The 21,915-nt window shown below is 43.0% G+C and overlaps 2 protein-coding genes across 4 annotated transcripts in view; one reads left to right on the forward strand and one right to left on the reverse strand.

Moving 5' to 3' along the window:
* The first annotated feature begins 11,788 nt into the window (after positions 1-11,788).
* Positions 11,789-14,755, forward strand: LOC117445886 (zinc finger protein 501-like). 2 transcript variants are annotated; one of them, XM_034081820.1, is made up of 2 exons: positions 11,789-11,840; positions 12,159-14,755. In XM_034081820.1, exon 2 carries the CDS (start codon positions 12,192-12,194, stop codon positions 13,623-13,625), a length of 1,434 nt encoding a protein of 477 aa, XP_033937711.1. In that variant the 5' UTR covers positions 11,789-11,840; positions 12,159-12,191; the 3' UTR covers positions 13,626-14,755. The 2 variants fall into 2 exon arrangements, with proteins under 2 accessions (XP_033937711.1, XP_033937712.1); XM_034081821.1 differs by having other exon boundaries at positions 11,807-11,836.
* A 100-nt stretch (positions 14,756-14,855) lies between these two features.
* Positions 14,856-21,915, reverse strand: part of sec16b (SEC16 homolog B, endoplasmic reticulum export factor) — a 31,081-nt gene continuing 24,021 nt past the window's right edge. For both annotated transcript variants that reach the window (XM_034081818.1, XM_034081819.1), the window contains exons 15-24: positions 21,696-21,833; positions 21,503-21,616; positions 20,605-20,671; positions 20,346-20,517; positions 20,078-20,229; positions 19,970-19,998; positions 18,579-18,680; positions 18,427-18,498; positions 18,243-18,347; positions 14,856-16,546 (exon numbers count right to left, since the gene is read on the reverse strand). In XM_034081818.1, the coding sequence (XP_033937709.1) occupies positions 16,538-16,546; positions 18,243-18,347; positions 18,427-18,498; positions 18,579-18,680; positions 19,970-19,998; positions 20,078-20,229; positions 20,346-20,517; positions 20,605-20,671; positions 21,503-21,616; positions 21,696-21,833 (960 nt within the window). In that variant the 3' untranslated portion in view covers positions 14,856-16,537. The remainder of the gene's footprint in view (positions 16,547-18,242; positions 18,348-18,426; positions 18,499-18,578; positions 18,681-19,969; positions 19,999-20,077; positions 20,230-20,345; positions 20,518-20,604; positions 20,672-21,502; positions 21,617-21,695; positions 21,834-21,915) is intronic.

Genomic DNA, 21,915 nt, shown 5'->3' on the forward strand with positions numbered 1-21,915 from the left:
AGATTTCACATCATTCATCTGTGAAGTAACTAAAGGGATTAAATACATGTAGTGGAGGAAAGTACACCATGTACCTCTGAACTTGCGTTCACTACCAACAATTAATCAATAATGTATTGAAAAGTTATTTGGCTGATTGTTGTATATTGGCTCAGCCAGGTTATATGGGAGGCCTAGTCTATGTACAGGTCACTAATTTTGAAATATTAAACTTAGTTTTCTTTTCTTTAATGTTTCATCCTCGTGTAGAATGCTATCACGAAACACACATTTGGTTGTTTATAGCATAAAGAACATCTGATTTAATGTGAGGTAGGGAAATAATCATTTGAGTATGTGTATATAAATATGTAATTTACAACAGCTGTAAGATGCTTGAAAAGCTGGAAAATGCACCTTGAAAATGCTTGAAAAGTGCTTGAATTTGACTTTTGAAAAGGTGTAAGAACCCTGCACTTACCTACAACTGTATTTTTGGTGGTAATATTTATTAAATTATTTGCATGGCACACTTTTTCCATATTTCTAGAGAGTAACATAATGATATTTACTTGTATGTTTGATTCGCTGTGTGGGAAACCCTGATATGAGTTACATCTGCTTTTAAAGCAGGGCTTTGTGTTGTGATTTAGTAACGGCCCGTCCACACTACAGCTTCGACAGCTTCAAAAACGGTTTCCAACGCGTCTGCCCATTCACTTTGAATGGGGTGACGTCACGTTGCCTCGCTTTTCGCCGAACTGAATTGTGGGTAGCATAGCGGTCCGTCTTGGCCCTAGCCAATCAAACCGTGTCTAAGCTGGGAGAGATATCCCGCCGTTTTCATTCATAACACTCCGTTCGATGTCTCACTATGGGATGCGCCTCAACGCGTATGCAAACAGAAGCATCAATCTCATTACGCCAATCCTGATTGGCTGGTGATCTTGACGTCAACGTCAGGGAATCCACCCACCCTTTAAGTAGCTTGTGCTACGATGCAGCATCATTCAAACACCTCTTCTCGCTTCAGAGCACATCTCGAATTATTAGTAACCGGGCTAGCTTAACGGTCCACAGACTGAACCCAAAACTAACATTCGGTTGATTTTTTTCTTTAAGCTAGTAACATACCTGTTGCTAGTTTTTTCTTCCCTCCACACCGACACCTCGGTAACGAGGACGTTCTCTTTTCTCTCTCACACCAGAGGAGACAGAACGAAGATGCACCCTTCTCTCCCTCACACCAGAGGAGTCAGGGAGTCGGAGGCTCGGCTATGCGGCTGCGGGTTTAAGATCTCAGGCACAGACTCACACCAGGTCTGCTCGTCCTGCCTCGGGCTGGAACACGCCCGGGAGGCTATCAATAACCCCGGCTCGTGCGGGCATTGTACCTGCTTCACCATTAAGAGCCTCCGCCGACGGTTAGCATGCCAAGCTAGCTTGTCGGGACGGGACCCCCTCATTTCCGCTGATTCGCCGGCCGGCAATCAAGACATGGTGGCATCCGCCGCAGCGATGTCCGGGAGCGATGTCCGGGAGCGATGTCCGGGAGCGATGTCCGCTCTCCCAGCACACCAGCTTCGCCCATCCTAAGTATGGACTTGCAGGCCGTGTGTCAACGCGCTGCGTCCAGGCTGCACATCCCATGGCCTGAAGTGGCCAAGGAGACCTCCAGATCTCGCTACGAGGGGAAGAACTTGTCCCAAGCAGCGAGGACGAAGAGGCAGCTCCTTCCAGTCTTTCCGGAGATGCTGGACGAGGTGTCGGACTCGTGGAGAGACCGCCCTTTTAGCAACAAGGCCCCAATCCAGGGTGCCTCCTCCCTGGACTGTGACGGTATGGAGAGGCTCGGCCTGCTCCGCATGCCGCCCATGGAACCGCTGGTGGCAGCCCACCTCCAACCGAGGCTGGCTTCGACACCGAGCAGGAACCCCATGCTACCGGCAAAGGCAGACCGGTTCCAGTCAGCGATGACCGAACAGGCCTATAAAGCCGCAGCTTTGTCCGCCAGTAGCTCAACGTCTCCTCGCTGCTGACCGCCTACCAGGCGGAGCTCTGTGAAGACATGTCGAGCAAACCTGAGCCTGCCGTGTGGGACGAGATCGCAGCGATCACGGACATTTGCCTCCGTGTGCAGCGCTGTGCAGTCCAAGCCACGGGCAAAGCACTGGGAATTATGCTGGTACAGGAGAGAGCCAGGTGGCTCAACCTGACGAACCTTCCAGACCGGGAAAAAGAGGATGTTCTGGACATGCCTATTGTTCCCGAGGGCATATTTGGCTCCGCTCTAGCTTCGATGCAGCTGAGATGCGAATCAAAAAGGAAGGGAGACGAGGCTCTCCAGCTCTGTCTCCCCCGAAGGGTCCAGCCGCCACCTTCAATGGTCCCGCGGCAGGCCTTCACTCAAGCTGCCTCACGTCCTGTCCGGTTCAAGATACCGAAGCAGCAGAGACCACAGCCCGTCCCGGGTCCCCAGCCCAGGCACGAGGTGAGGGGGAGCTGGCCAATAAAATCTCCGGTTCCGGCAGCTGCCGCTCAGGCGCAGCCGACCCAGGTTTTCAGCCACCAGGCGAGGAAGAAGGAGCGGGCGGCCTGACAGCCTCCTCTCCTCTCCTCTCCTCGACGAAGGAGCTGGAAGTTCCCTGTTCCCCAGCTCCAGAGCACGTTCCAGTGTTAGATGCTCATGTGTTTTCGGGGTGCCACCATGCCCCCATCTTCCCGCCGCCTCGAGTGATGCAAGAACGTCATCCTCAAGTTCGCGCCATCAGGGAAATGGACTTAACATCAAAGACAGCAAGTTCCGCTGCCTGTTTAAGTCACACAAACACATGTCATCATTGTTGTTTCCTAATAAATCATTTTCCACTGTCGTTTCCAGGCTTGAAGCCAAGGGCGCAGTCAATAAAAATGAAAAGAAAAACAATAAAAACAATAAACAGTCTGTCGTCTGTCCCTTTTTTGAGAGCGGCTACGGCCTCTCTCAAAAGGTCGGACAATAGACGGGATTGTGAAGGCACCACCGCCACGCGCATCCGCAGTGTCGGCCGGGGTTGTCAACCTGGGGTACCACCGTGTTCAGACACTAGAGGGCCCCATAACACAACAAAATAAAGAGACTGAGGGCAGACGACAGAGCTGTGACATCTCCGCTCGCTTTGAGAAGCGAAAAGTGGAGGATGCTCACAGATTCTGCTTGGGTTTTCAAGACAGTAACATGGGGCAACAGGCTCCAATTCGCTGTCACCCCACCTCACTTCTCGGGCATTCTATATTCACAGGCCCGGGGAGGGTGGGTGGATTCCCTGACGTTGACGTCAAGATCACCAGCCAATCAGGATTGGCGTAATGAGATTGATGCTTCTGTTTGCATACACGTTGAGGCGCATCCCATAGTGAGACATTTCACTTCATGTTACTCTGAGCCCTGGGGTTACGTAAGTAACCTATAGTTCATTTCTATATTTAAAAAAAAGATGGAGGAGAAACGAATTATCGCCGTAGCAAATCACCCGGTTTTGTATGACCAGACCCAGCGACGCACACTAAATGGCTTCCTGCGAGACAATGTATACACTTTATGCAACCTTGCACACACACGTGTTACCCTTCTTGCCCTTCTTACCCTTGCTACAACACCGGCATCCATTTTAGCAATAGTGGAGAAGAACCTGTTTTTTTTGCTTTGTATGTCCGGGGCGGGACATTCATGTGAGTAGTAGTAATCATACCCCTTTCGTCAAATTAGTATGCATAAAAAGTGACATGTGGACACGCCCCAAATTATGCAAATGAGCTAAGTCCGTCTCCCATTAGCCAATGAGCTAAGTCCCGCCTCCCATGTCTCGCCTCCCATTCTTTAATGTCAGATTGGCGTGAAAGGCCCCCCGGCATGATTCTTTGTTGTATTGATTAAGATAGTTAAGGTATTTGACCCCTGACCCTGAGAGTGGAGTAATTTCCCTGCAATCAGATTGGCGTGAAAGGCCCCCCGGCGTGATTCTTTGTTGTATTGATTAAGATAGTTAAGGTATTTGACCCCTGACCCTGAGAGTGGAGTAATTAGACTGCAATTAGATTAGCCCCAGGCGCCCCCTTTGTTGTATAGGTCTTTTGTTGTATTAATTAAGATAGTTAAGGTATTTGACCCCTGCCCCTGAGAGTGGAGTAATTAATTAATCAAAGATTCTTAACGAAATCTACTGACACAAAGTACTTCATTATCTACTTTTCAGCTTTTATACACAGTGTATCTTTCAGTAACTTTCCCAGAGAATTTAAGCATAAATCTGTCAAATGTTCAAAACAGCCTTGTTTCACTGAAATACCCTCAAAATGACAAACTGCCATTAAGAGTCAGAATCCTAACGAAATCTCCTCAAACAGAGTACTTTCTACAGATGAGGCCTCCCACTCAACGCAATATGTCCCACCCACTCAGCAAATCATATAAAACTAAGGACGACCGTTGAAAACTAGCCATGGATCTGAGAAAAACCAAGTCTGATGTAGCCTACCCTTATTATCACCAGGATAACGGATATGGGCTTAATGACTGGATGTCACAAAGTAGGGGAGAGGATGTCCCCGAAGAAGAGCTCTCCTCTATATCATATCCATGTAAGGTCTTTAGGACAAAAGAGGACCATGATAACATGACATATGAAGAATATCTTTCTTTAAAAGATGGTATTATAGATAACCTTTATAGAAACAGTATATCTCATACCACTCGCCAAGATCGCAAACGACAATTAGCAGAAAAGAATAGAAAAAGTAAAGAAAAAAGAAGAAAAAGAAAAAGCAACATGAAAAGGAGAAGAAAAATGAAAAGCAAACGCAGAATGCGAATGAAAAGAAAAGGGGCCAGAGGACGGAAAACGAAAAAGACAAATAGAAGGAAGGTGAAAAGAAAAAGAAACAAAGTAAAGAAATTTAAACTAGAGGATGGTGTTGTAGAGCCATTACCGGATCATAATAATCTTATAGATCATCTCCCGCTAAAGGCCCTGTCACACTGTCCCGAAATTGACACCCGATGGACACACGAATATGGAATTGTGAATTTCGCACGAAGATGGCCCCGAACCACACACGAAGGCAACATTTACATTACATTTAAGACATACAACTGCAATGAAAGTACCAAAAACAATTATGTTACAGTACTATGATACTGTACTGATATCTTCAGACTTTGTTCTTTACTTTATCCGTCTTTATATGTAGAAAATATTACGTTTTCTCCGTAATGTTGTTTCCATAACAACAACAATTTCCTGTCAACTGTCCTTCAAAATAATATATTATATCCTTTTTAGTTTCACAGAACACAAATTGGGTTATTTACATAATATATTTACATGATTTTGTTGTGCAATAAAACAACCCGATGGACACACGATAAAGGAAATGTTCAAATTCGGCTGTGATCGTAGCAACATCGGGCCATTCGTGAGGGAATCTTAAGCCATCGTATGACCGCTGGCGGAGTTTCTCAGGCTCCGGCAGCAACTTCGTGAGCGGAGGCAAAATCGTTGGCATGCCAAAAAATTGCCGAAGGACCTTGCGAAGGTTCATTTTCGTGTTGAATTCGTGTGTCAATTTTGCCCTTCGTAAGGCCATCGTGAGGGCATCTTGTTATCCTCGGTGCCATCGGGCATTCGCCCCGATCAGAGTGAATGTGAATGCACCGATGATAACACAAAGATGACACGATTTGACAAGATGCCCTCACGAGTGCCTTACGAAGTTGCCGCTCACGAAGTTGCTGCCGGAGCCTAAGAAACTCCACCGGCGGTCATACGATGGCTTAGATGCCCTCACGAATGGCCCGATGTTGCTACGATCACAGCCGAATTTGAACATTTCCTTTATCGTGTGTCCATCGGGTGTCAATTTCGGGACAGTGTGACAGGGCCTTTACCGACTGCTCAAGAGAAAGAAAACTCAATTCAATACAAATTAATGAATATTTTACCCTGTTCTAAAGTTGTGCACCCTTAAAGAAAAACCCCTTCCTTACCAAGTACTTCATATTATACCCTTTGTTAAGTGTTGCGTACATCAGGGTGTATCTCAAAGTATCTTGGTAACAGAAAATAACTAAAATATGTAAGTTTATCAGAAAAGAAAAAACCTTGTTTATCTGAACAAGTGTTGCATACACCAAAGTGTGTCTAAAAGTATCTTAGTAACACAAGAAAAAGAGAAGAAAGCGTTGATGTTAACAAAAACTGGATTGTTCCACTGAAATAATTAATAAATAATTTCAAAAAGTGCTCTTAAAAAGAACAAATGTATTCAGATAAAAGTATTTTGTTAGACTATTAAGTCCACGATGATTACATTTAACCCCTAACCCATTTGTATTATATGTTTGTTTTCCTAATAAAGCCAGAGTCACCTGAATTAATTTTGTCTCCATACCTTTTATTTTTATTTTTTACATTTTGTAACAATCTTAAAACATTTGTTGAGAACAAACACTGTGGTTAAAATGAGTGTCTTTATGACGTCTCTCACACAGTTGGTATTTTTCATTTGTAAACACATCATCTTGATACAGAGACAACCCCTACATTCTTTTTACATAGGTAGAATACACAATGTTTTTCTTTGAGGGGTCCTTAGTTTAAAATGATCTGGTGAGGAGGGTGTGACTTGTTATGTTGAGTGGGAGGCAGAGTCCTCTGTAAAGGTGAGATTCTTTTTCCATCGATGTCCATCGATGTCTGACTCTGTTTAAAAAGTTCTTTAAGCTTTGTAGCTTTTCCATCAATCATTTTCAGCCAAGCAGTCAGTGGCACCCGTACAGATGTCTGAAAAACTCCACATGTAGAGTTAAAATTCTCCAAAACAAAATCATCAGAGGGGTCCTTCCCCAGCGTTTCCAAATGGCTTGCACGGTAATACCATCGCCCCGATGGTCCGCTTTTAGTTTCCCAGACGGTGCTTGTCAGGACTCTTCTCACTTCTGGCAGCGGGGAAATAACTCTTTCTTCCTCCACATTGAGGGGCGGCGGTGAAATCTCTTCTTTGATCTTGCATGCTTTCTGTGTTTCTTTGCTTTTCTTTGCAAATATCTTGTACACCGCTGGTTCCACTATGGTTTCTTGATGCACTACAGTGGTTGCGTGGAGATCTCTGGAAGACACCAGAGTTAACACAGCCCAATCTGTTGAGGTCAGTGTCGCTTTAACACTGCGGGGTCCATAAGTTTCTCCATTCTTCAGATTGTAGAAATGCAGTTCATTCGCCATATAGTTGAATACATAACCCCAAACATCGCCATTTTTCAGAGTCCATTCTTCATGAAGTTCTTCGGCCGGAGGCGTCTGAATCCGGCACAGATATTGCATTTGTTATGATGTGAGGTGCAGGTGAAAGAACGATACGTGGAGAGAGGGTTTTCTTGCAAAAATAAACAGGCGTTTTATTCTTAGCCTTCCACATTATTCCACAGAAACACAAACTGCATGCCTGGTGCTGCATTCACCAGCAAGGAACAAAAACGAATCCCCTTCCCCTCTCTTCCCAACCACATTTATAGGAGACGGCCCGCCTTCCCACTCCAACCTGGCCAATCAGGTCATGGTTCTAAAAGCAGAGTGAAGGCTTAAATACAAAATTAAACACTGTTGTCTACCTTTAATAAAACCCTAAAGGCTTAAGTAAATTCATTATTGCATCGCTATAAATATGATATCTTAAACAACAACAAGGTCTGCTTAAAACGGATAGTTTTTAACTTAATTGACACTCATAAAATCACACATTTCCCTGACCAATCGCGTCCAAGACTCCGCCTACTCATGTGGCACATATAAGGAGTACTTTGGAGGCGTGCTCCCCCTTTGAGCACTGGGACAAGATGGCCTCCAGGTCTGAACAAAGGAAATGGTGATTACTTGGTGCTTGTGTGTTTTACAGACTGACAAACGAATTTAGATGCATTTTATTAGTTTGTCTATGTAAACTGTTTTTATAACTTTAACTGAAATAAAGGCAACTCAGAACAAACATGTACTACCTTTCTTAACAAACAAATAGTTAAGACCAACATGTTAGTGAGGGAGTGTGTGCGCTTCCTCACAGCATTCGTTTCTTGATTGGCGCTCCGGACTGATGGCTGTACGTTGTCACAGGCGTCTCGCTGATTAAACCCATATCTATGCTTCTCTTGGCCATTTTTCTTTTTTGAAAAGTGCCTTGGTGATTGGAAATGACTGGCCTGTTATTTGGTTTGAGCGTATTTATTTTCGTCTATTTCCATCCCCTTACTTTTAAATGTTCTGGTGAGGAGGGCGGGACATGTTATATTGAGTGGAGGCGGAGCCCTTGTACAAGCTGGAGGCTTCATGGAGTGAAATGGCTTTGTTTTAGTAGATTTCGTTAACCCCCTGACTCTTAATGTCAGTTTGTGATTTTGAGGCTATTTCAGTGAAAAACAAGGCTGTTTTGAACATTTGCCAGATTTATGCTTAAATTCTCTGAGAAAGTTACTGAAAAGATACACTTTTGTGTATAAAAGAGGACCACTAACATAAAGTACTCTGTTTGATGAGATTTCGTTAGGCTTCTGACTCTAAAAAGGCACGTTTTTTGATTTAAAGACTTTATTTACAGACATTCGGCAGATTTATGTGTAAAGATTTAGTTAAGAATCTGTCTCTTAACCCACCATCCCCCGAGAGCCAAAACATACTCAACCCCCTACAGCAGCTCGGGTGTGAACTTCCATACAGAATGTCAGTCACTGCGTAAAACTTTTTTAGTGACACTCTGCAGATTTGTGTGTAATTCACTCACAAAGGAACTGTAAGATACACTTTAATGGATGCAAACCTATAGTTAATAAAAGTAATTATACATTAGTTCACAATCCTACAACTAAAGGAACTGTAAGATACACTTTTTATGTATGCAAAACCTGTCATTTTGGAGAAACCATCTCGAGTGAGCTATAATTTGAAAGTACACAAACGGGGGGAGGCCTTCCTTACAGAGCCCCTCCTCCAACACACATGACCAGAAAGAGGCTGTACTCTGAACCCCCGATGCTGCATTCGTTTCTTGACTGGCGCTTTAGACGGTTGACTTGGTAAGCTGAATTGTCTGTCTTTTTTAAATTTAGTTTTGAGCATATCTCTATACACCGGCCATAGCCTCATGAGGTTCATTTATACAGAGGCTTTCATCAATGTGAAATTACACATCACATCAAAGGGCAAACATCAAAGGCTAATTAGATTAGACAACAAAGGGCTCTGAGGGGCAGGGGTCAAAGAGACTATCTTATTCAATACATCAAAAGACCTATACAACAAAGGGACTGCCTGGGGGTAATCTAATTACTCCACTCTCGGGGCAAGGGTCAAATACCTTAACTATCTTAATCAATACATCAAAAAGACCTATACAACAAAGGGGGTGCCTGGGGCTAATCTGATTGCAGTCTAATTACTCCACTCTCAGGGGCAGGGGTCAAATACCTTAACTATCTTAATCAATACAACAAAAGACCTATACAACAAAGGGGGCGCCTGGGGCTAATCTAATTGCAGTCTAATTACTCCACTCTCAGGGTCAGGGGTCAAATACCTTAACTATCTTAATCAATACAACAAAGAATCACGCCGGGGGGCCTTTCACGCCAATCTGATTGCAGGGCAATTACTCCACTCTCAGGGTCAGGGGTCAAATACCTTAACTATCTTAATCAATACAACAAAGAATCACGCCAGGGGGCCTTTCACGCCAATCTGACATCAAAGAATGGGAGGCGGGACATGGGAGGCGGGACTTAGCTTATTGGCCAATGGGAGACGGACTTAGCTCATTTGCATAATTGGGGGCGTGTCCACCTGTCACTTTGTATGCATACTAATTTGACGAAAGGGGTATGATTACTACTACTCATGTGATTGGTTGTTGGTCACGGTGCTCGAATAAAATCCCCAAGCTTCAGCTGTAGTGTGGACGGGCCGGTGTCCTGTTTCAATCTGCTCTCCTGGGGAAATGCACAGGGAGCACGGTCCATTTAATTACGCCATGAGTCTCACGAGAACCTCTCAATTACTTTACACATGTCTGTTAGTCTAAACAAGACTGTACAAAAGACTTGACTGGATTTGCTCCAATTTGTGATGAACAGTTTAAGAAAACATGGCCTGTTATGAGAATACAAAATAGTACTGACTATACCCTGTAGTAGAGATAGTAAGTACAATTACTAAAGTACTGTAGGTAACTAAAATGTTGAGGTATTTGTAATTTACATGGATACTTTTATGACGTCTGCTATTTTATACTTCTTCTCCACATTTGTTACCCCACTACATTAATTTGATAACTGAAATGACTTGCAGATTCAGATTAATAGTACAAAAATATCACTAATAGATCATGATGTACTATTACAATCCAAATGTATTAATTCATGCGGAGACATTCACAAGCTACAGCAGAATATTAGGAATTAAAATGAGCTACGCATTTAGCTGCAATAAAATAAAGAACACTTAAATACATCACTAATTCTAATACAATATGCACTATTTCTAACAGGCCATTATGCATTATAAGTACTTTTACTTTTGTTAGTCTGAGTCTATTTTTATTTGGACTCATTTTAACACAATATTTCTACAATGGTTTTTACTATTTTTACTTAAGTAAAATATTAAAATAGTAAAATTCTTTAACTATTTTATTATAAAACCAGTTCATGGTCAGTAAGTGCATCCTGAATGCAACATGTGTCTGACTGGTCCCATATCACCAATAGGAAAGGGATGGGACGCCACCTACTGACAAGAAGCCCAAATGCAACTTATTTATCATCCAAAGAGCTGCATGTTTTGTTCTCAAAACCAGTCACACCAAATTAAAACCATTCCCCATTTTGGGGTTTGAATACCTGTCTCTGGACTCATACAATAGCCTTTAAAAAAATTACAATATCTAGTTGAAAACAAAGACACTCTGTTTCCCCGAATAGACACGGAGCATGTTGGCTGATACACTTATTTCCATTTCAAATATTAAATTGAGGACATTCTGTTGTTACAATAGAGTGGCGAAGTCCCTCCCCTTCCAGGAGACCTCCATGGGACCTTATTTCGGAAAAAGTATGTATTGAAGTCAATGGAGAGAGAAAGATTATCTTTTGATCCCGTTTGAATTGTGCCACGAATTACACATATGATGTTTGTCAATGTTTGATGTTTGCCATCACTGTTAATAGCAATGTTCAACTTTAAATTGTCCCTTTTGATTTGTATTACTATTTTCTGACACATTTGTCACAAGATATTTCTGATATTTGTTTAATAGACTGAATTCCTTACCCCACGTCTGGCCTTGTCACCTGATAGTTCATCAACATATCAATGCGCGGCCCACCTGGAACAACGTGGATGTTTTAAACATTGTTTTTATAACGACTCTCATATGTAAGTATATTTTTTAAAGTGTAAGAGTTGTCAGGAATACAAGAACCCCACTACACACCCTATAGTTCTTAAAGTAACCTCAAATGTAGCATACATGTTCCTCGAATATGCTATCTTATTTTGGATAGCACTTGTTTTGTGTCTCGACATGCTGACTGCAATATGAAGTCCTTCCCTCAACGGGCGGAAAACTACTGAAAGGTAAGCTGAGCCAGGCTGTCGAAATATCTTTGCTGTTGCAATGCTGACTGGTAGGATAGATGCCAATCATGCTGACCCAGAGACGGCTGTAGTCAGGACTCCGCCCGTTAACACCCCGGCACATCTCCATGTTACTCTAGACCCGGAGCCAGTGTAACTCTGAGGCATCCCCTGGACCTGACCTGCTGCTCGGAAGGACAGTGCGTGAGTAGCTCAGTGAAATGTTTTATATTCATGAAGTTAACTTTGATTTGTAATTCTGAGATTAAGAAAACCTGTGGAGTAAAATACTGTATGTGGATGCTTGGAAAGTCATTTAGCTGTCAGATGCAAGGTTATGTGAAGGATAAACCCAAGGTCCTTGTGAATGTAGCAAACAAATTGTTGGCTTGTTTGGGGATTTATGTATAAAATATATGTGAACATTTGTATATGATCATTTATATTCATTAAGAGGAAGGAACTATTATATTCAGCCTGAATGATATGGTAATAACTCGCTGTGTACATTTTATTTTTCAGGAGGCATAGTGTTTAGAAGTCATCTTAAAACACATGCAGATGAATTTGTGTTCCACTCCACAAGTGACCACGGCTGATGAAATCTCCCCACGACTGTCTGGCATGGCAGTTGTAGAAAAGAGGAGTAACCAAGACAAGCACTGTGTCTCTCTCCCAGAGGGACAGGTCTTAGTTAACACTCACCATGTGAACTCCCTCTCGGAGAGCAGTGACACTGGAATTCTGTATCTGAACCCTCAAACACCAACGTGGTCCTTGGTGGAGAAGTTTGCAGAGCTTTCACAGGGAGAAGAATCATTTACAGATGCTCCAGACCACCAAACTCGAGGATTGTTACAACGCACTAAACAAATTGAGAAGAATGCGATGTATGGATCTCATGAAACGCTCCTGGATCCTGTCCAACAGAAGGAAAGCTCTAAATACCTCAGGAGCCAGAGGATAAGTAGTGCTGCAGAGGAACAAAAGACATCGAAACTCAAAGAGCTAAATGTTGTTGGAAATGAGATTAACAAGAAGAATGTAAATAAGAAATTACTCAAAAAGTGTGACGGAGACAAGATCCCTCGACTTCTGGTGGCGATGAAGAAACACGGTGAGGTTGACAAAGAGCACCGTCCCTTCAAGTGCCCACACTGTGACTGGGCTTTTAAAAAGCTCTGCAACCTACAGAGTCACCTGCAAACTCACAGTGGCCTCAAGCCACACGTGTGCGATACATGTGGCAAGGCTTACTCCCACCAGGGCACTCTGCAGCAGCACAAGCGTCTGCACACGGGGGAAAGACCATACCACTGCCCCTTCTGTGTCAAGACCTACATCTGGTCCTCAGATTACCGCAAGCATATCCGCACACACACGGGTGAAAAGCCCTACGTCTGTGACACTTGTGGGAAGGATTTCATTCGATCCTCTGACCTGAGAAAGCACGAGCGGAACATGCATACCAACGACAAGCCTTTCCCCTGCACGCACTGCGGCAAGACCTTCAATAAACCCCTCTCCCTGAAGCGCCATGAGCGCAAGCACTTGGGAGAAAGGCCCTTCTCCTGCCCCGACTGTGGGAAGGCCTTCGCTCTGGCCAGCCGTATGGCAGAGCACCAGAAGATCCACGCGGGCGTCCGTCCTTACATCTGCTCCGTGTGCTCCAAGTGCTTCACCAAGTCTTCCAACCTGAGCGAGCACGAGGCCATTCACAGCGGAGCGCGGCCCCACAAGTGCCCAGAGTGCGGCGTGGCGTTTGCCATGGCTTCTCGCCTCGTCCGTCACCAGTACGTCCACAGCAAAGAGGAACCCCACAACTGCACAGGCTGTAGCAAGAACTTTAGCCACCTAGCCTCACTGAAGCTTCACCAGGAGCAAACCTGTGCCGGCAGGATCTTTGTCTGTGTGGAGTGCGACAAGTCTTTCCAGTGTGCTGCAAAGCTCTCACGGCATATGCTGCACCACAGGGAGCAGAATGTCTGAATGAGTTTAACGACAGGTTTTGGACACCTCCACAACCGTGCCAGTACTAGTGACTGTCACCGAGCACCCATTTTTATGTCGGGGCTAGTTTGGATTGTTTGAAGTGAGGTTAAATGAGGCACTCGTCAGTGTTTTACATAAAGTAGATGACGGTTGGCCCCAAGTTCTGAGAAACACTCGGGAGTTCCAGCACAGGAGCTAAGCAATGTATTGGACCGGGGGGCCTTAAGAGTTTTACTCACACGCCCTCTCTCCCCACGGTGCTGGGTTACCACGAGATGAACCTAGCAATCTCTCACGAACATTGACACTGGAGCTGATGGCCTCATAGTGTGATGTGAACATAAGTACTAGAGTTCCAGACTTTTAGAAAAGTGAGAATTAAATGTAAGGCTAATAGTTACAAATATGCACAAAACCGCAACTTTGCGTTTAGGAAATGCGGGCGGTTTATCACGACCTGTGCTGCAGCTTGATGCTTTGGGCTTTCTGAATCTGGTGGCCAAGGCGGTGAATCTAGAACGGTAAGAATGGTTCTGAGCATTGAATTACTGAATATCAATCAAAGAGTGATTCACAAGATGTACATCACTCACTAAAGTATCATTGACATTAGCCAGATTAGATGGCAGCTGTGATTAGCAGTATTGATGATGGTAGCCGCCGGTACATTATGTTGTCCTGACAACTGGAGGGACAGCTTGATGTTCTCAGGCCACCATGAATGCTGAATGCTGACACAAGCAGCAATATCTGAATAAAGGGCTATGGCATGGATACAGCCCGTAACTCCTGAGAGACATTACTGACCACATAAATAGACCAGGCTGCTATGTGAATACATGCTGCTACGTGTTCCTTGTTTGTCTGTGGCACGATCTCCATAAAGGATCATTGTTAAATGGGTTGTCTTAGTTTCAGTATGCAGGTAATGCCAGGAGTAAATCTGTGGCTGTTTTGAATCACAATGCCAGACACAGCAGGCATGCTTTGTTTGTAGGAGGTCAATCAGTTAAAAGATATCCATTATAAATGTGTTTATAAGCTGACACATTATTGACCTGCGGTAAGAATGGCGTCACATCCTGGCTGCCTGTGTGCCCTGGATCCCCGGCCTCTGTGGCCCACTTACACTTGACTCCAACGACTAATGGTAAAAGGAGACGGCACCTGCTGCGTTGCCACTTGCTCTGCATTAAGTTTGAGGACACGTCTGGAAGCACAACAGGATTGCAGTGATGTTTTTATTAAATATGTGACAGGCAGAAGTGCACGGATAAACAGGTCAATACTCCACGGCCTGTACAGAAGCATGACATATTCAGTAATACGTAAAACACACACATTAATTACATCCAGACATGTTTACATGGTGTCAATAATAAAAAGTTTGTTCTAAAATATTCCAAAGCATATATTACTGTTTGATTTATATACATTTTAAGGACACAAGCTTTGTCTTCTGAAAAACGGTAAAAAACGGCTAAAAATACGTAAACAGCTCAATCCTATAATTGTCTCCTGGCTGGTGACAATTATAGGATTGAGCGGTTTACACGCCCCCTCCTCCTAACAACATGTGGTGTCCTCCATCTTGGCAGCATGACAACTCTATTTCTGTTCTGTACTGTACTGTATATGTCATATATAATTCAAGCTGTTCTGCTTTACAGATCCTTAACATGATCTCATAATGCTCATACATACATGTGCAGTAATTGAGCAGCCTTACAAATTCTGCTTAGTCGGCGTGTAACATTAAACATAGCTTCTGTGAGGCTAATGAATGACCACGGCATTATTTTAGTTTTTTAGTCAGAGCTATATTTTAATGCTTTTAGTCGAGGGGCAATTTTGTTTAAGGTTATAGACAATCGATAGTAAAAATAAAGGAGTGGTGGAATGTAGATGTACTCAAATACTCTACTTCAATACTAATTTGAGGTAGTTCTACCTTAAGTAATTCCATTTGATGCAACGTTATACTTTTACTCCACTACATCTTAGAGTAAGATATTGTGTCTTTGACTGCACTACAACTTTCTGAAAGCTTTAGTTGTGGTTACCTTCAACAACGTATCTACATTTTGTGTGAATGTTCACGATGAACTGAAGGAAATAGTGTTCCTTAATGGGCTTTAAACATTCTTAATAAACAGTTTAATAATCATCTTGAATCAGCTGTAAATCCATCGCCACTAAACAGGGCTGTTGTTCTGAGGAACTTGTGAGAAGTTGAGTTTAAGATACGTGGTTCTCACCGGAACAACGCTACACAATATGGTGATCCTATAGAATATGCTGTAGATGATTCTAGCCAGCAGTATATCAAAAGTTCAAATTAGCACAACATTTTACTCTATACTTTATTTGTATTGTGCTTATAATACTTATAGTTACATAATGTTTTAAATGCAGGACTTTTACTTGTAGTCAGGTATGTTTACTTTTCCTCAATAAGCAATCTTATACTCCTTTCATAACTGTATAAAGATGATGGACAGATAGATTTATACTTCTATATATAACTTATAACTGATTCTCTACATATTGCGCAGATATCATTAAGTAATGAGTCATTGGATGCGCAGATACATAGATGGTTACCCGGGTCATTTAAGATATCCCTTCCCTTAAATATGTCCTGGTCCTCTGCCGTCAGCTTTTACACTCCTCAGATGTTTCGCTCGCTGTAATCTCAGTTACTATGACATTTCATCCAGAGTATTTCTGTATCCTAAACAAGATGGCTAGCAGGCTGTGGGGGTTTAAAGGGCATGCTTAAACATATGGGGGGGGGGGGGCAAGATTGATATTATCATGTTTACCCAAATTCAGTTGAAACTCATTAATAACACAAAGGCACAGGTAGTGGTAGCTGGCGTGATATTCACACTTTGGTTCTCGTCGAGTCAGTGGTCCTACGAACAAAGAAAAAAAGTGGGATTATTAATATGTTTCCTATTATGTTTAGCGCTTTTAATCCATGAAGATTGTTTTTGTGCGAGTTGCAGTGTTTGAGATATCAATTTGGTACTCGACTTGTGGTGCTCAAAGTAGCAAACAATATATTTATTTATTTTTATTTATTTGTTCTGTCTTTGTATACATGTATGTATGTAGGTAGGTACGTGTATGTCTGTGCATGTGTACATGTGGGTATACTGTGGGTACACTGGCTCCCTGTTCAATCCCGTATCAACTTCAAAAACCTACTGCTCACTTACAAAGCCCTACATAACCCCCCCCCCCCTATCTGGCTGACCTTCTTCAGGAGTACCCCCCCTCTCGCTCCCTCCGCTCCTCCTCTGCTGGTCTGCTGACCGTCCCCACCCCACGCCTCGTCACCATGGGTGCTCGGGCTTTTAGCTGCACTGCTCCCAGACTCTGGAACTCCCTCCCCCCGCACATCCGACAGTCAGACACAATCACCTTATTCAAATCCCAATTAAAAACCCACCTGTTCAAATCTGCCTACTCACTGTAGTGCTCCCCATTATATGTTTCATTTGTGTCCACTTGACTGTCTCCTCCATGATTTCCTGTTTGTGTTTTTATCTTGTTCTGTTGCCTATTAGCTTTTATTTTATTTATTTAGTTTTTTTTTTTTTTTTTTTTAAATTGTACGGTGTCCTTGGGTGTCATGAAAGGCGCCTAAAAATAAAATGTATTATTATTATTATTAAGTATTACTGTTACTATTCTTTATTCCCTTATTACATTTTCTTTTAATATTATCTTCTATATTACTTTACTTTGACCTATACAGGTATCTATCTTATTTATTTAGTTAGTTATTTATTTTACTAGCTAGGACCGGGAGGGAGGGAAAGGGGAAAAATAAATAAAAATATTGACTGTGTAAATGTAAACTCATTGTGCCTGACTCAAAAAAAAATATATATATATATATATTTGGTATACTCAACAACAAGGACTTTTACCAGAAATCATGACCTGCTTACTAAAGTAATACACTTACTTCTTATGAGAAGTTTAACATAGGAACTACAGATATTGACTACACATATTGCGCAGAAGGAATTGGCAATGGTTCGGGACAGCGAGACATGTATCGTTAGCTTGATGCTTCGTCTGTGAGGGGATACGGTTGGTGGGTGTGGTTCAGTGGAAAGGAATGAGTTGCTACATAAAATGATTCTCAACCAGGTCTGTGGATTCTCTCGAGTAACCTGGTCATCATTTCTGTACAAACACATTGCTGTTGAGTTAATCAAATGCATTTGCACATTGAGCACCACAAGCTTGTTTTGATGTAGTCACATTGTAGAGAAGGCAGACATCTCTACTGCTGATATCTCCAGTATTGCAACTGACAAAATGTGCATTTACTTTTGCATAACTTAATGTAGGTAACATGCCGAGCCACTGCGTTGTTGTCAATTACAATAGAAATGTAAGCTGCATTTCACAGCTGTGTTTTAGCCAAATGTGAAATCGTACACGCTGGTCAACGACTGTGTGTATGGCAGCGAGACAGAAGAAACACAGCTCCTTTGCAAAGTTAATAACGGCCATTTTTGGAATGGTTGGAAGAAATCTAAATGAAACGCATAGTTGAGTGACAGTGAGCAGTTAGAATCAGTTCCTATTCACCTGCTCTCCTTGAAAAGGGGTTGATCCCAGCTGGGATGGAAACATGGCAGGAGGTGCAATGGCAGGCGGAGGGGGGGGGCTGAAGCCAAACGTCGGGGGGGAATCCTTAAAAGAGATACAACAATATATATCTGACATTAGGAAGGTGAAAATGAATAATGTTTATAATTGACTTGATTCTTACCGTCTGAGCTGTGCTGCTCTGCTCTGGAACGTCTTTAGGTTGGGATTTGAACCAACCGCTGAACCACCCGGCCTTGGTGGTAACGAGGAAAGAGAGATAATGAGACTCCAGCCAAACAAGCGGCACTGCGTCCCCTGTGGTGTAACAGGTACCTGTTTAGGAGGCTCGCTGTTCTGCTCGTAGGCCTCTGAACTCTGGGGGGTGCTCTGCTGCCCCTGCTGACTGAAGTGGACTTCCTGCATCTGAACCCCCATCTTAAAGTAAAGTATGGACAGACAACACACTGTCTGTGACTTGTATGAAACAGTTCCCAATGCATTGCTTACAGAGGTCGTTTGTGGAGGTGTTTAATGGGGAGTGAATTCTCCATAGTAGTCAGTAGTATGTGACTTTAGTGAATCTGAAACCTCTGCCAGTGTGCAATAAGACAAAGAAAATAGCAGGTCAAGGCTACAGCTGACCAGCAACATTTACCAAGTCATGCTCTACACGTCTACACGCTCAAAGGGACTGTTGTTGTCAAAGGAGAATGGTGGTTTTATAGCAGATTCAGTTTCCCGTCAGAAAAAGGCTTCCGAAAGCAAGACACAGCCGTGTGTCCACGTATCAGTTCTCAGAAAAGAGCCTCATCCCAGTGTTTAATTAAAGTTTCATTTAATGTTTTGTATGACAACGATATGTTGGCACCGTATCGCCGCTGTTGAGAGACAAACGTTGCTCTTAATTATCTATTTGTGGGACTATATATTGATTTGAAATCGTTTTTTTCACAATGAGCACCAACTGGAGGATTCTTGCGCACAACTTTTATGAATGAAATTCACTGCTCAGCCTGACAGCTGTAAAGCAAGGAGGAAGATCTGCGTGTGGCATAAAGTACAACACTCACTGACAGCAACATTTAATGTCGGCCAAGCCAATCAGATCCGACAAATTATGTTTTCTGTCTTTGTCATTTTGATAGTTTCGAAATTACGATCAGGATAGACGGATACGGCCAAATACAAACATCTCCATTTCCTTCAGCAATGTCACCAGAGGTCTTTGAAAAGTGTAAATGTTTTCAACTCCAAAAACTCAGAGGGAACCCACACAAACAGCTGACTGATCAGTCAAGGCAGTTGGCTGCAACGGCGGTTGTCTCACTGGAAACAACTGAAAGAAGATTCCGGGGCTCATAGAAATATACTTTTTAAAGTATATTTAAAGCTGTAAAACTATTATAAACAAAGCGTGTTAAACAAATATGGATTCTTTACGGTGGCTAATATGAGTTTACCCCATCCACAGTCGTACACTGCTTAGCTTCCTGCTGTGTGCAGACCCCCATCTAATGTAGCTAAACACTGACTATGGATAAGTTCTTCAAACAGCCTCTCTTTATCAGAACTACCCTGCCAAGAACATTGATAAATATCGAGACTTCTAGCAAATACTTTCACTGAAAAAGTTTGAATCCAGAAAAATATGGCAAAGGTGTGTTCAAACCAAGAACATGAACATCGTTTTGCTTTTCTTTTAATTAGTATAAAATATGACTCACTGTGGTCGCTCCAGAGTATGACCAAGCCGCTGTAGAAGATATGAAATCAACATATTACACTTTCCCCGCAGTCCTTATTAAACACCTGAGCAGAGCAGTGACTCTCACCCTGTGCTGCTGGTGGCTGGTCACTCGGAGCACAATGTGGCCAGGCTGATGTGACTTCAGCACTATCTGTGTTATGATAAGTGAAGGCCTGGCTGGCAGCCGCTGTGGAAGCTGGGGGAGCACAAACTGTCATCGGAGAATTGGCCTGCTGCCTACAAGGAACAGGGAGGGACATTATGGCCTGTTAGGATATCACACGAGCAGTCACAGTTGTATCTGCGTGGCTGACAGACATAAGTGAGGCATGAGTCAGCACATTTCATCGTACCAGTCCTGAGCGCCGCTGCCGTCCCACGACAACTCCTTCATGTCCTCAGTGACTGCTTCAATCTGATGCTGGAGGTGTTCCTGCCCCACATCTGGATCTGGATCTCGTCCGTAGTAAAGCAGCTCAGGCTCCGGACTCTGGATGTCACCGTTTAGGTCCTCCAAGTATGGCTCTGTAAACATCCGGAAGAATCTTTAGAGTATTCAGGGTTAACAGGCTACACATTATTTTAATGAGATGACCGAATCGTTTTTGTTACCAGTGTAGGCCGTAGCTCTGCCCTCAGGAGGTGGGTGGTGGGTTTCAGTGCAGTCCAAATTCCCTGTCTGAGTAAAGTAAGAAAATGAAGACAATCACATTTTAGATGTATTGTAAACATGACACACAAGAGCTACTTTGTGAGGACGTCATGAGAAGCAGCAGTGCTTTGAACAAAATGCTAAAATAATATATAGAAGAAAGGCATTTGAAAGCTAAATCCATTTTCCAACAGAAACCTAACCACATTTTAACCTTCTTATTGCGCAACTCATTTGAAAAAAAAACAACCTTTTTATTAGGAAAAAAAACAATAGATAAATGAAGTCAGCTGTAACATGAAGTACCTTAAAGTTAGTTTACAGTAAGCTTAAAATAAAGTAAAATATAGTTATAATATATTGCTAACTGAAATATATTAATATTATATATTTTTGAAAATATATTAACAAGTGAATCTTAAACTGAAGCTTGACCAACGGAACGCACCGGAAGTTTCATGTAAGTTTAGTTCTTTCACTCGTAGCTCGGGCTGTGGGGGTGCTAGAGACGGGAGCACGTTGATACGACCTCCCTAGCCGGAGATATGGCCGCATTTTACAATAAACTTCCGTGGGTCGCTTAAAAACAAATATCGCAAATCGCAATGGCAATATCTGTCAGAAAAATCGCAATTAGATTATTTCCCCAAATCGTGCAGCCCTAGCAGGAACCATGTGCAAGTTTGCCATAAATGTACGGCTAAATGTAATATATTAAGAATTGTACAAATGATCTGAAGGCAGTCCAACTCATATTGGCCAGCCGCTTAACCTTCCCCTAATTCCTCGCAGCCAAAACTCATTCCTATTACTTACGAATACATGCTTTTCTGAAATGAAAGCTTTGAAGAGGCTCACCTGTAAACTGTGGTGGCGAGCACGGAGCAGTTTGAGCCAATCAGGTTCCTGCCCCGCCCCGCTGACCCCTGTGTCGTTGAAGTGTCCCTCAGAGTGCCTCAGCCTGTCGGACAGCTGCAGGACAGAGGACACATACTGATAGTACATCTATTTCGAATTGAATAGGTTTGTTTATAGGAGGATGTGTGAATACCTTGATAACTTCCCCAGTCAGCACAGAGTAAGACTCCCGCTGCCTGAGCAGGGCCCGGCCCACCACCTCACAGTAATGGAAGGCCTGAGAGGAGAGCCCGCAGTCCAGCAGGCGGGCCGCATACAGGAACTTATACACCTGAACACAATGATAAGAGAGAATATACTGTTTAGAGGTACTTTCTATAGATGTGCACTGAATACACTGAAATAGGGACCCC

The sequence above is a fragment of the Pseudochaenichthys georgianus genome, chromosome 4, assembly GCF_902827115.2.
Source record: "Pseudochaenichthys georgianus chromosome 4, fPseGeo1.2, whole genome shotgun sequence".
In the NCBI taxonomy this organism is placed as follows: Eukaryota; Metazoa; Chordata; class Actinopteri; order Perciformes; family Channichthyidae; genus Pseudochaenichthys; species Pseudochaenichthys georgianus.